The following is a 15,427-nucleotide window of genomic DNA, read 5'->3' on the forward strand; positions in this document are numbered from 1 at the left end:
TGGGTGGAACCCATTTGCAACAGCTAGGTACTGGGAAGCAACAATTAACATAATAACAGAGGTCACTGAACCAGAAAATCTCTGACAACTGGAAATATGTCTATTGGGCCTGATGGAAAAGACAAAAAGGGGAATAAATTAATTAATATCAGCACTAACTAAAAGTAACATAGCCATCAATTGGAAAACTCCAATAGCATCCAACATAGAGAAATGGAAACAGCAACTTAAAAGATGGTCTGCGACAGAGGGAACTGTTTTGCACATAGAAAATCAGAGTGGTACAAGAAATGTGTAAGCGCCCTTAGTGTGAGAAGAGTTGATATTCTCATTCTCCAATTCTCTAAAATAAGAAAACCCACTATGAATAACCACTCATTTACAGGACTTTTACTTCTGAGATGGTCGTAATGTAAGGAGAGGGCCAGCTGGAAGACATAACAAACTAAGTGATGACTGAGTACTGAACGTATAACAGACACACCCATCAAATACTGTGTTATGGTGCAATCGAGGTGTTGCTCACTTTATTGTTTTAAAAGTATAGTTAATAAGTTAATGTTATATAGACTAAATGAAATTACGAGACAAGTTGATTTGACAAATGTGATGCAAGTGAAATATATACTGGGAAACATATGCATGAACCAACATGTAACAAAGTTGAAACTGTAATCTAAGAAAGGAGAACATAAAAAACCCATGGCAGGGATGGATAGACACTATAAGTGTAATTTCAGGTTTTACATTTCCTAGGGAACCCTTTGTAACTCTAATGGCTATGAAGGAGGAGGATCAACAGTATGGGGCCTATGTACCTCATTGCTCACAGCAGCCAAACTTGCAATTACAAGTTAGTGGGGTAGATAACACTAGACATGTGAAACAATTTGGATTGTTAGAATTTGAAACAGGTCATTGCAGTATATTACATGTTAGTTAAGGGAGCCACTGGGTGAAATTCAGTCAAATTTTGGGACCCATTTTGGAGTACAGGGCCGAGAAAAATTGTGATCTGTGGTGTACACTAATACAACATGTACTTCTGCCTTCTATACGGCTTTATGTAGTTCATGTAAAAGCACGCTGGATCAGCACGTTCATTTTTGGCACCTTGTTACAGACCTCCAAGTTTCACTTGATTCCCTATAACCACTTAAGGGGGATATGAGGATAAATTGGGGAACGAGGAGGGAATTTTTTGCCTCAAAAGAGATTTAAGTCTTGATGGAAATACAATCATTTAAACTAAATGAATTCATATATCTTATGTCATTTCTTTATTAAGACAATATTGACACCCTTGTCAAATAAATAACTTGAGCTCAACATATAATGCAATGGACATGGTTGCTCCAAAATACAACCAAAATCGCTGAGACTATTCTTCTTGGGTGCAATGCCACACCATGCATTGAATTATTTTGGTTCAGTTGAGTGACACAAACTCAGTGATGAAACAATCGTAGCACTTAGTAGGTATTGATCAAGTCCCAATCCTCCAGAGTAAAATGTGCAGCACACTTGCGCTTAGTCAAGATTGAGGTACAGTCATCTTCTTTAGAATCATTGTCTAAAGTCCTCTTTTTATTCTTTGTGGCATCTTGAATAACAGGAAGCTCCTTTGCCGATTCACTCGTTTGGTCAGGTTCGGTTACTTTCCTATAAAACTGAAGTCTTCCACACATACCAATGTCTATAAATAGATGTTCTGGAGGTCCTTCAGAATTATGTTGCTTTGGTCTTCCATCTTCAATTACAAGAAAAACATTTTTTTAGTACAATGAACACATCTTCATATCTTTATATACTGTGCTACCAACAATAATAATAATCTTCATGGTCATAATTACTTTGCTTTATACATACTCAATGGAATGAATTGTGGCCATACTAGATGTCCACTTACAAAGACAACCCCAGCTATACCTGTGTCTATGGTCAAGAATCAGTTGAGCTAAAGACTGAAAGCTGGAGAGCTAATCATTATTATTAGTTAATTAACTCCAAGAGTGAGATCCTCTTTCTCTCACATCATGTTTCTAAACGGTCTATTGACAACTTTTTGGCATGATTTCACGTCACTAGTCACACTTGAGTAATCTCTTCTGGGTTCACCTCTGTTCTATTCAATTCACTCTTTGAGAAATCGGATTGTCCACCTCATCTGTGCTCCAATTGAAGCCTGAATTATTTTTCTGATTGAGTCCAGAAATTTAGGGCCAACTTCGAGTTTGGTGTACAGGGTACTCCATCACGACTGTCAAGTTTATGCCGACTGACTAAAATATACTCCTTTTGCATAAACTTTCTTCAGAGGTGAGCCATGCAACCACCCACCCTTTTTAGAGTAGGTGGTCACCTGTCTTTTTTACACAAATTTTACTGTCCTTCAATGCCAGGAGGTACAACCTAGAGGTAAGAGGCAGTTAAAAAATACAATCCCCACACCATGGGAGAAAACTCACATGGTGTTAGGGCCATTATTTTTTCCTTTCTCATAAGCTTGGGAGTTTGTTTTTGGACACCAAACTTTTAAATGGCTTTGCATAGCCCACTGTGACAGCAGTTCATACAAACCCATAGAATTCTCCACAGGGCCGGTGGTGAACTCTAAATCTGGCAGGCATGGAGGTGGACGTATAGTCCTCCACCACCCTGACTGCCTTTACACTGTCCATCAAACTCTAAATTGAGCCCTTAGCCTTGACTATGTTGCCTAAATCCACTGTTGCCTGAGGAGTATTCTTTATGTGGCAGCCTGAATAGTAATAGGGTAGCAAAGATTTGACCACATAAATCCTGTTTTAGTGTACTTCCAATTACCAGCACATACAATAGCTTGTTTTGCTTGCAAAACAAAACCACATGAACATAGGAAACCCATGAAAAATTAGAGGACAAACCAATTAAGATTCCACCCATGGCTACGTATCTAGAAACAGGCAGTTACATTTCAACTACTTTTGGTAAAAGTTGCACAAATTCATTACAACACCAGACACTCAATTCCCACAAAGGGAAACTACAGAAAAATAGCTCTGAGCCCTGTGAAACAAAGCTGCCAGGCCACAATGCCGTTATCAAGTGAGTCTTTCACTTCAGATCCTCAGCTCAGGACAAGGCCAATCTCTGTGCACATTCCATACAGCCAATATGTCATCAACTTGGAAGAGCGGACAAATGTAAGCTTCAGAATGGGTTATCATAGATACCCGAGCAAGAACTCCAGCATACCACACTACCTCCCCTATGCCAGAAATACACAATGCAGACAAGTTAACAGGTTACAGACTTAGGATCAGCTAAAACCTTGTGAGGAAAGGCAGAAAAAACAAATAATGACCACCACAACCTAGGAAAAAACTTCACGGTCATTAGTTTTTTGTTTTTCACACTCCCACATTGGCAGTATAGTTTCTGGAAACAAAAATGTTTAAAAGTTTGTGGACGGCCATCAAAACAGCTGGGAACAAGCATGACAGCGGTTCCTTTTAAGTTATAGCGATGGCTGCTAGAGCTTCGACATCTCTAAATTTGGAAAGTCGGAGTACCATCGGGATGGAGGAGCTAATGTCCTCAGCGTATCCTGACGGACACAACTCCGTCCGACAAAGTATGACTCAGATGATTAGTGACCACAATCTAGAGATCGAAACGGGTCGACAAACAGGAATTGATCTCAAAGCAGCTAAGCCCTAAACCAAATAACCAGAACAAAAATGCATTTTCTTGTGCATCGTCTAATTCGATCTTGGATCAGCTAAACTCTGCGCTAGAGAATCCGAAGAGAAAGGCATTTCCTTACACCGTGGTCAAGTGTAGAGTTATCAAAAAAGCCTGCTTTTTTATGCTCTTCAAAGAAAGAAAAATACTTTAAACAAAAAAAGTTAATAGGAACAATTGTGCTACATCCTAGGAGAACACAAAGAGATAATAGAAATGGCTGTTTGATATGCTACAAATGTCTGGACACAAAATGTATGCTCAAAAATATCTATCTACCCCACTATATTTCCCTGTTTGTGCATGCCACTGTGTGGAAACTAAGGGCTTTATTTAGAGGTGGGCAGATGTGAGAAATATGCCAAAAATGTTGCAGATGTCCCGTCAGCAGAATAAAAAAAATAACATTCAAGTCAATTGTACTCTAAATCCAGCAGACATTTTGGCGGACGCTCTGCTCCATCAAACTTCAAACAAGGTCCTGAACAATAACCTGACAATCTCGTTTTGTACATTGACTTTATGTCAAGTATTACCTTTCGCCCCAAGGGTCTATCTTATGTCAATAACGTTCATTTGTATGCGTATATATTATAAAGATCACTAAATACTCAGATCACATGAAACCATAACTTATGAGCAGGGAATTAAAGTAGAAACGTAAAGAGGTCTACAAGTTCAGATGGGCTGCAGAAAAATAGTTTTGCAAATGTGTTTATATTGCCCCAAACCAAACGTAAAACAACTTTAAATGAATCAGCATATCCATACAAGGACATCCAAAATTCATGTTTATTTGTCATGAGGTTAAAAAAACCTGTGACAGTGGTATACAAGGAAACAGTTGGTAAATGTTAGCATAAGAAAAGTGGCGCGCATGACCGGCTAACAAAGTCACATAATAGTGGCTATACTTTATGTGTAACATGAAATTACATATTTGCACAGCTGTACTATGCTAGCTGTGGTTCAGGACTGCAAATCACTTCTGGGGGCATTCCAGTATGTCAGTGTCCTAAAGTATGTTAAATTGAAGACAAGTTTGGGGAATGACAGATTGTTGAAGTTAGCAGATGGCAGTGCTTCTACTGGCTGCAGCTGTAGGGTTGCGGTGACGTGTTCTGCTTCAAGACCACTGTACTGAGTTTGGATTGTGCTCTGGAATACCAGCAAGCTTGGTGGCAATAGGGAGAAATAGGTATTTGTGGAGAGTGAAATGTGCAACGTTGAGAATTCTTTCAAGTGGCACAGAAACACTGGGAAGTCAACAACTAGGTTAATGCAGTAAGCCTAGTTTCTCAGTGTGTAAATCAACGATTTAACTGCACGTAAAGACAGATGTGGAAACATTTTCTGTATTATTATTAGCAGAATTTGATAGCTGTGCTGGATGAGGTGACAAAGAACACCAGCCTTATGCGAGACAAAAAAGCATACCTACATTAATGGTGAGGGGAGAGAATGTGTTCCTAAGTCAAGAGAAAGAAGGCTGATTAAGAAGGTGTAGGAAGAGTGCAAGATACCGACAAGTAAATTATTTCCATCGTCAATCAACTAAGCTTGAAAGAGCGGGTGATCCTGTGGCCAACTGCATGAGGCACAGTGGAGCACAGGGACTCAAGAAAAATGCAAACAAGTGTTGACTTTTGTCAGGAATGTAACGAGCCTTGTGGGTACAATAAAGCTTTCTAGGGGCCACTCAGATGCAATTTTAGTAGCATCTGGATAAGCCCATTTTTGAAGTTTTGATCTAAGAGTACACTAACTTAGAGATGGCTAAGTTTGTATACGGCAACTCTCAATGATCTTTAACTTCTTGTCAATGTGGAGGGACAAACCTCTTCATTGAGGTTCATTGAGGCTGCCATCACCACCACCTGCTGGAGGATTCGGAAGATGAATCCTGAATTGTGCCTCTGCACTCCATATTTATTCAACAGAAATTTGGACCAGGTCATCTCACAGTTGTCTTTCTTTCAAGATGGCGATACAGGTTTGAGGGTTTAGCTTAAGCATACAGTACAGTGAACAGGAAAATAATTTTTTTTATTCTCCACCTACTAAAAACGTCAGTAACAGTTTGTCGAAAAAGCAAGACGAGAAAATGTTGACAAAACCAACCCATGGTTCATTTGGGGCTACCACATCTTAACCACCTCAGGGTCCAAAGGGGACCTGCATGTGGTTCACTGCTCTGGGAAAAAGGCACATGACTGGTATCAAGAAGATGTGGTGGAGGGAACTTCTGGTTTGATGGAGGTGCTGGAATATTTTTGCTCTGAAATCACGGAAAGTTATCCAGAGCTACACTTCCAGAATCTTCTAAAGGAGATGCAACACACAAGCTATGTTTTGCAGGATTTGGAGATGTATCAGGGAAGGCGTGAGTCTGGCCTCAGACCTCTCCCACTGCCTTTTGATTTTTTTAGCTCAAAACACAATTCAATGTCTTTAATGGGAGGAGTCTAACCGGGCTCTGCATAAGTGATAATAAATCAGTAAGCGACTGAGTTGTGATGGTAGTACACAGAGTAGGAGTTAATCTGACGGCTGTTTCCATGATTCCCATTACTTGCGAAGGCCATATGCTGGAAACTGGGAACTGCGTGGGTGTTTTGAAAGAAAAGAAAAGCGAAAACAGTGGAACTTCTGGGCAATCCCTGCCCGCACCAACCCCACAAGAAAAATTATCACTCTTGCAAGCTTGCTAAAGGGTCATCCGGTTATTGTAGTGACACTGCCAACTAAGAAATATTACAAACATTGTTTGTTAAAAAGTTGCATTAATTGTCATGCTACTGCAGGCACCAAGTGGCAAGTAAGCAGAGTCTCAATGATTTTCAAGATTGGTCACAAAATTCATGATCATATCATCAACTGGGATAAAAGTCTAACAATTGGAGAGTGACGCTTGTGCATTTAGAAGTTAAGGTGTTGTGTAACAAGGACAGAGGAATTCAAATCCTGGCTTCTTCACTTGACCAACTTTTATGATCTTGCAGAAATCATGTAATCAAAGTCTGCATCACTTGCATAAGGCAAAACAGAGTGCTTAGAAAAGAGCTAAATGGTGGTAGTGAGTGCTTAGCAATTAATTTCACATATTGTATTCGTTTTTTTTGCTCAGTTGGCGATAGAGCCTTTCTATTAACCAAAATATTTTATTCATATAGGTAGCTGTTTCAATACAGTGTAACAATTATAAGATGTAAATCAGATATTGCTTTTTTGTTTTTTTAAGCTCATATTTTTCCGACATAGAACTAAACTTCAATGCATATGATATGCGTGTAAATACTGCATCTTTCAAATACAAGATAGCCCAAAAGGGTGTTGAGTAGGTTGTTAGGGGCACCCCCATGCACAGAACAAACAAGCACTTGCAAAGGCAATAGGTCTTGCCTAAAAGAGATCTATTGGTTTTATCAATGTTCTTTAGCGATGTTGTACAGCAGCGTGGCCCCTGTGCAACATGGCTGAAAATAAAGAAAATAAAAAGTGCTATGACACGGCCAGCCAGTCAGAGTGTTTTTATTTTATTTACTTTCAGCCACGATGCCCAGTAGCAAAGCTGCTGTACGACAAGGCTATACAAATATTGACAATGCCCAAAAGCTCTCTAAATGTTGACAAATGGAGAACAGATAAGAAACCTGGTTCAAACACAATGAAGTGAAAAAATAGTGCTTGAAATCTAACAAGCAATATTTGTAGGAAATGTACTCGCGCAAGAGATAAACCCTCACTTTTGTTATGCGGCATCTTCGCATTGGGTTTACATCTCTTCCCTTCCATTTGCTCATACTTGGGAAACTGCGCAAACCCGATAAATGCATTCTTTTTGCTGCTCTTGACCTGCTTCTGCTGACTCAAATACGGTCACTTACAACATTAAGCATTAAAGGGGTGCGACGGAGCAAGCTACTTGAGTATATAGGAGGCTATAGGGGTTAAAGCGATGTTACATTAAGTAGAATTCTTCACATAATATGAACCCTCCAAAGGGCGCACACCGCCTCTGTGATTCTCTCATGTGTTCTAGTCATTTATTTTTTAAATATTAACATAAAACAATATGCATTATCATTGCCAAATGTTTGAACAACTTAAGTACCACGTGAGTTAAATCAAATGTAACACGCCTGAATTAGAAGGCGGAATGAAAAAAGGAATAAGAAATGCCTGGCACCAAACCTGGTTTCGTTTTCGTACTGTTGTGATTGCAGCAGAAAAAAACTGCTTGTTTTCTATGTGGGATGGGCAAGCAATCATGTGGGATGGGCAAGCAAGGAAGGGAGGGAGGATGGGATGGAGGTACAGACAGCAATGACGACTGAGAAGGGGACGGGAGCAGCAACATGGTGAAGGAATGAGTGGGAGGCTTGGAAAAGCAACACGGGGAAAAAGAAGTCGCACCACAATCACTGTATGAGCAGCGGAAGGACACTGATCAGGAGGAATCAATCTGTGCTTGGTCCTTGTGCCAGAGAAAAAACAGGAAGTGACAATTGGCACACACCAGCCAATTAGGAGGCAGCAAAGAAGAGTGCCAATGAAGCCAACAAATGGTAAGCAATGGACGAGCGCCAAGTCCTTTTTGTAAATAATTGTGTCTCACAAGGGAGAGTGCATGTGCTAGTGCATGGTTCACACATGCTCGACCCTACAAATGAGAGTATCCACTGCAACAAGAGCACCAGTTGACCATTAACACCTTACTTTCTCCTTCAAAGAGTCTGATCATGCTATTCAAACCATGGAATATTTGTATTACAGTTTCAAAGCTACTGAAAACAACCTGTGATTCTCAAATAACAATAATGATCATCCAGCCTTCTCAGAATTCTGCACTGGGGGAATCTAGTTTTAAGTCCTCTTTACAGCCATATCTTTTTTGGGCAGTACTCTCATCCATTAGATGGCTGTCTCTGCAAAATGTTGCACAGTCTGAGCAGAGGATCACAGTTACATACAACTCAAAGGGGAACTGCAGGCCCAAGCATCCAAATACCACTATTCCTGCTTGTCACCCCAACCCACCTGCAGGCAACACAATATCCTCACAGTGGTGCACCATTCATCTTTGCTTTTGTCGCTGTGACCAATAAGCTAGACCCTGTCCGATTAATATTAGTGTGGCGCGCCATACATACATCATTAATAAAGCCCCTTGTCAGGGGGCTTTTTTATTACAGTGTGAAAATCTGGCCTTTTTGCACAGTGCTATACAAAGTTAGTGCAAGGCAGTGCATCTGGCCCCAAGTTATTCAAATAAGAGTTTGAAGACCACCCCCCAAACAAATCTCGCTCCGTACATACTTCTGCTCCACCTAGTTTCCACAACATTAAACTATATCAATGTTAATCAAGCCCTGCACCCTTCAACTCAAGTGCTTTTTTTTACAATACAATTGTTAGTTTATGATTTTTACACAATATGGCACTCAGCTATATAGTTCCTGATTTCCCAACCATGGGTCTTCCACATCAAATCCTCCTCATTGCTCCTCCCCTCATTCCTCATTGCAGTGACCTTGCTACTTCTTCACCACCCATCCTCTCCACTTCCAGTTTCCATCATAAAGTTCAAGCAACAACCCACACCGTTCATTGCAACTTACGTCTTCCCTGACAGCCCCCATTGCGTAGCCTGAAACCTTCTACCTCCATTCAGTGCCTCTTCTATAGAGGAACCAAGCTACCAAACTATCTGTTCTCCTCCATTCTCTCTACCCTTTCCAACTAGTAAACCCATTTAGGAATTTTTCTCAAATATATTTGAACAAATCTATATTGTTGAAGCACTTTTTAAGGTTTTACTTTACTACTTACAGAAATTCTGTGCAGCTCTTCTGAATTTCAGAGTATTTTTGGGCTTAACTGCTTCCGAAATGGCTTGATCCCATTGACGGACAACCTAGAAAGAGATATGTCATGTTACTGAGAATAAAAACAAAGCCAAGGAACGGATACATTTTGTGACTAGTTGATATAGGTGTTTTTGTACATATGCCAGTATTTATGTCCACTTATATTTAGTGCATTAAAACTCTGTCTTGCCATCGCTGAAAATCTAAAAATACCATTTCTGTGTAAAGGGACATTTAAAAACAAAACATTATGTCCTTTTTTTCCTAGAATATAAAGAGTGGGCTCATACATAAATCTTTACTATTTTCCTTTTTATGCTTTTGCTTTACCTCTTCGAAAGGCTATTTGCACCTTTTTAGGGTTGAGCCTGCAAAAGCATGCGTTAGCGAGACATCATACTTTACAAGTGTGCTCCACTGTAACTCTTGTTTGCAGCCTGGTTAATTGGCTAGTTCAGGCAAAACATCACTTCTGTGGCTTGCTGTGGAGCACGACCAAGCACAGATTGATTCAACTTAATCAGTGCCCATCCGCTGCACCAACTTGATTGAGGTACTATTTCTTTCACCCTTCACCTTCCTCTGCTCCCTCCATAGCTCTATTTTCTTGTTTTCTTTTTAACTGCAGTATGCGTTGCCATGGATCACTTTTGCTGACTCTTAATCATGTTATTATATCCATCACTTGAGGGGCTTTCGACAGCATGAGAAGGTCACTTCCACTTTCTTTGCCTCTGCGTTGGCAAATGATACTGGGGTGATAACAACAAGGTCAATTGAAGGAATGTAATACCAGCCTATTGTGTTAATGTTTTGTACACTGAACATTTTGCAAAGGCAGTGCCACTGGAATTTTGTTGCGTGGGAGGGCAGAATTATGCGGGACTGTTGAATAACTTAAAAGATAAGAAGAGGCAATTTATGCCATGCCACTCTAATCCACACCTCTCTAATTCATTCTAAACCGTCTCACCCCAATCCACTCCACTACACTCTAATCTAATCTAATCTGCTCCTCTACAACCCACTCTGCTGTAATCCACTCTAATTTACTCCAATCAACGTTAATCAACTCTGATTCAATCCACTCTACTCTTATTCACTCCAACCTACTCCATTCCACTGTAATCGACTCCACTCTAACTCAGTCCACTCCGCTCCAATCCACTCTAATCCACTCCACTCCAAACCACCCCAATCCATTCTAATCTACTCCAATTCAATCTAAACCACTTCAATCCATGCTAAACCACTCTACTCTTACCCTCTCCAATCCACTCCATTCTAATCCACTCCACTCCAATCTGCTCTAACCCACTCCACTTTAATCCACTCTAACCTACTGAAATCTATGCCACTCCAATGTAATCCACTCCACTGTAACAGGCCACTCCACTCTAATTCACTCCACTCCAATCCTACCAACTCTAATTAACTCCAATGCAAGTCACCCTAAATCATTCCAAGCCAAACCACTCTAATGCACACCGCTCCTATCTACTCTCGCCCAATCCACTCTTACCTAATCCACTCTGTTCCACTCCACTCTAATCCACTCAAATCCTCTCCTCTGCAAACCACTCTAATCCAATCCACACCACTCTAATCCACTAGAATATGCCCCAATCTACTTCATTCTAATCTACTCCGCCCCACTTTACTATAAACCACTCCACTCTAATCTACTCCAATCCACACCACTCTAATCCATTCCAATTCAAACTAAACCACTCCACTGTAATCCACACCACTCTAATCCAATGTACTCCACTCTAATCCACTTTAACCCACTTTTCTACAATCCACTCCACTAAGTGGGACGGGTATACCCAGATGTGGGCCCTTTGCACACAGTTTCGGATTCAACCATTGACCTCTTTTTGTCAGGGCAAAGAGGCAGAAACAATCAGGAAAGGGGTTGCAGCGTGGTATGAGGGTAATATGTTTTTGAAAGTTGAACAGAAAATAGAATGTATTGGAAATAGAAGATCAAAGCTCTGATAGAACTGCCTAACACATGAAATGCAGTAGAAATCTCTAGGTGGTCTGTAGGGCGAGTGGAATATAGATAGGATACAGTGTCCAAAAATGAATGTAAGGACTTAACAATAATGAGAAAAACATCAGACAAGTGTCCAGTCTTTGTCTCCAAGAGTTCTGCTCAAATTGCTTGAAAATTCTGAAACCCTGGCCACTATAACCAGAGACCAATTTAAGAGCTGCCTTCAAGGACAAACCATATTTGCACAAGCACATGCAGTACATATCAATGAAATGGCATGCAATAATTATATAACTGATGAAAACAAGCAGGGACTCCAAATCAAATAATTGAACGAGTCGGGGTATCTCCGAGAGAGTGACGGACCAAGGCAGAAGACTTAGGTGGGCGAAACTAGACGGGGAAAGATTTTACCGATCCCTAATGGAAAAAGGTAAATCACTCATTGATGAGTGTCTAGATCTCTCTGTCGAAGGGGCCCGCTTAACACACGTATTTGGCCAAATAACTAACCTGGTGGAAGGGCTACTGTGGACTAATGCGCCAAAAAAAAAACAACTCGAATTCTCCGCGATGGTTTGATGGGGACTGCACCCGAGCCCTGAGGGAGTTAAAAAAAGCCCTTAGTAGTAAACCCAGGGACCCAACGAAAGTCCACACGAGCAGACTAAATTATAGGAAGGAGCTAAAAAGAAGGAAAGTAGCTCTGCAGGGGGAAGCGTGGGCGGCCTTGAGGGAGGCCTCCGAAAAAAGGGATATAACGGAATTTTGGAGAATAATAAACACTCCGTGTTTTCAAGATAAAAACGCACCAGAGGTTGCCACAACAGTGGACAGCCCACTTTGAGGGCCTTTAGAACCACGGGGAGGTAGACAGGACAGAGGAGAGGAGGGTGGTCATGCAGGGACAGGTACTGGAGTTCACCCTGGAAGAAATTGTCTTGGGTATCGAGGGACTAACTAAAAATAAAGCCCCGGGCCCAGATGGGACCCCCCGGACCTGTTTTTGAGTAATGTGGAATTATGGGCCCCCATCTTAACCAGAGTAATAAATGCGGCCATTTTGGTAGGTCTGCATCGGTCTTGGTCGCTGGCCATTATAGTACCGATTTTTAAAAAGGGTAACAGAGATAACCCCCAATGTTATCGCCCAATTTCCCTGATAGATGTCACAGCTAAAATTCTAGGAAGAGTTATTCTGAATCGACTGACCGAATGGGCCGAGGATAATAACATCATCTCGGACGTCCAGTACGGTTTTAGGACCGGCAGGTCCACTAGTGACCAATGCATGAACCTCTATATGTTGGTCGCCAAGTACACCAAAACCAGTAACGAAGCCATTTACCTGGGGTTTATGGACTTGGCCGCTGCATTCGACCATGTTAACAGGAACAAGCTGTGGGCGATGATGAATCATTTGGGAATTGACCCAGGTATAATCTGTACTCTGAGGGAATTGCATAGAGAGACATCTGCCAGAGTACGTTACAACATGGAAGGGGAGCTGACAGAGTCTTTTAGATGTACTAGTGGTGTGAGGCAAGGCTGCATATTGGCCCCTTTTTTATTCTCGTTATATATTAACAACTTAGAACAGTCCTTGACCAACCTAAAAACAGACTGCCCAAGGGTCGGAACACGTAACATCCCGGTGCTGCTGTACGCAGATGATGCGGTCCTCTTGGCGCGTACCCCAAAAAGTTTGCAGACTCTAATTGATGGGTTCGTTAAATTCATGGAGGCGCTAGACCTGTCTGTCAACTTAAAAAAATCTTATGTAATGACAGCGGGTCACAAACCACGGACTAGCTTCCGATATAGAATTGGGACACATACACTAGAAAGGGTGCAATCTTTTTCGTACCTAGGCGTGCTCTTTGATGAGTCTTTGAAATTTGCCCCTCTGGTACAGGAAAGGTGTGGCAAATTGGTGGCATCAACTGGGGCTATAGCAGGCTTTGGGAGGAGAGTTGGTCGATGGTGCCCGGAACAATCAATGAACCTTTATGGCTCAACGTGCTGTCCCAAAGCCCTGTACGGCTCAGAAGTGTGGGGTTTTATAAATCTGGACTTATTGCAAAGGGAGGAAAATAAAATCTTTCGCTCAATATTGAAAGTCCCTAATTGCACTCCAGCCGTTATAACCCATAGAGAACTAGGAAGACCTTACTTAGAGGATCTGATTAAATTTAGACCAATCCTGGCCTGGTTGAAAATCTGGATTAACCCTGAAGCCGCGTTGAGTAGGCAGATCCTAAAAGATTGCCTTGGGAGAGATAAAAGCTTGAATATACCATGGCTCATGTATGTTAAAACTAGTTTGGAAAATATGGGCTTCAAGGAGTTGTACTTAAACCCTTCAGGGATTACTTCACAGGATAAGCTTAATCTCAAGAGAATTTTTTTGGACCAAAGATCTCTTGTTAGATTCACAGTGGAAGGGGTCAAACCCTCAGTGAGTGTTTACAGTAGGCTTGAAACCACTGACGGGATGGAACCGTATCTTTGTGTCGTGTATAATGCTCAAGCAAGGTTTTTAATGTCTCGTTTTAGGCTCAATTTTTTACCATACCCGTTAGCTGATCCAGCTGGTTTTAGCCATTCAATTGAGCAGAAGGGTGCCTGCGGCTGCGACAACAAGTCTTCGCAGGACACCCTTCATTTTGTACTTCTATGTCCTCTATATGCAATTCCAAGACGTAGATTTTTAAAGGAAATTTTAAAAAAGGCCAGGTTCACTCGAGCCAAAGAGGCACTGACTTATCTACAAAGGGCTAGTGACCCGTTAACATTGTGTTCTGTTATTAGTTTCTTGAAATTTGCACTAAGATTAAGGGTAACCAGAGGATAGAATTACTCGTGAATCCTGCAGGATCCCCCACTTGTCATCTTGCTTAAGCTCTCATGGTGGCTTCATTGTGAATAATGAATTATTTTATGTATATAGATTCAGTCAATGTTCTTGTATAATGATTTAATATTATTTTAATTGTATATATGTGTAATCTTTTATGATGGTTTTTAACCACCGAATAAAGAATTATTGAATTGAACGAGTCCATGTTGCAATTGCAGACATGAAGTACCATCATATATGCCCCCAAAGTTACTCATCCATGTAAAGTTCAGAAATTTAAGTTGAACCCTAAATCTATTTGTGACACATTGAATTTTATCAACTTATTCAAGTGCCTGTGTGTCAAACTCTGTATCGGTAAAATGAAGGTAAAATCAAAATACGTTTGAATGAACATTAAATCACTATATAGAATATAAAGGCAATTCATCAGAGGCCATACAGTTTATTATTATTTTTAAACCATCTTTATTAGATTTTATTCAAATGTTACAGTGATCACATCAGTTGGTCCTGACATATTTACAACAGTAGTTCAGGTAACATGTCACCAAGTCCCATATCTGCGAATCCATATGTATAATGAGTAGGAAATACCTGTTCCAACAACATAACAACCGCTATAACTATATGCAAGCCCATGTACAGCTGCAGTCAAAATTGAACATATGATTTATACATTTACCTATTTTCCTATTACACAGTCTACACCAAAGACACCTAGTGGTGCATTCAGTCTGGATTCGACTCGCCAAGAAAGTCTCTAAGTGTGTCATCATTGAGCCCCAACAATGCCATGGGGTGGACTTCACACCTATAAGGAGTCCGATAGTCTTTGTTGTTGTTTGGTAATCAGTTTGAAGGGATGGGATTGTCCCATGACTCCTCAAGTGAAGCCATCAATTCCTCTCAGTCTGACGCTTTGGCCCTATTTCGGAGCCCTCACACAAGTGTCGTAGCTAGGGTGCC

General features: G+C 40.9%; 1 protein-coding gene across 2 annotated transcripts in view; it reads right to left on the bottom strand.

Moving 5' to 3' along the window:
- Nucleotides 1–1,265: 1,265 nt before the first annotated feature.
- LRRC42 (leucine rich repeat containing 42) overlaps nt 1,266–15,427 on the bottom strand; it is a 103,793-nt gene continuing 89,631 nt past the window's right edge. For both annotated transcript variants that reach the window (XM_085602580.1, XM_085602579.1), the window contains exons 7-8: nt 9,559–9,643; nt 1,266–1,750 (exon numbers count right to left, since the gene is read on the bottom strand). In XM_085602580.1, the coding sequence (XP_085458706.1) occupies nt 1,473–1,750; nt 9,559–9,643 (363 nt within the window). In that variant the 3' untranslated portion in view covers nt 1,266–1,472. The remainder of the gene's footprint in view (nt 1,751–9,558; nt 9,644–15,427) is intronic.

This window comes from Triturus cristatus, chromosome 4_2 (genome assembly GCF_964204655.1).
Source record: "Triturus cristatus chromosome 4_2, aTriCri1.1, whole genome shotgun sequence".
Classification (NCBI taxonomy): Eukaryota; Metazoa; Chordata; class Amphibia; order Caudata; family Salamandridae; genus Triturus; species Triturus cristatus.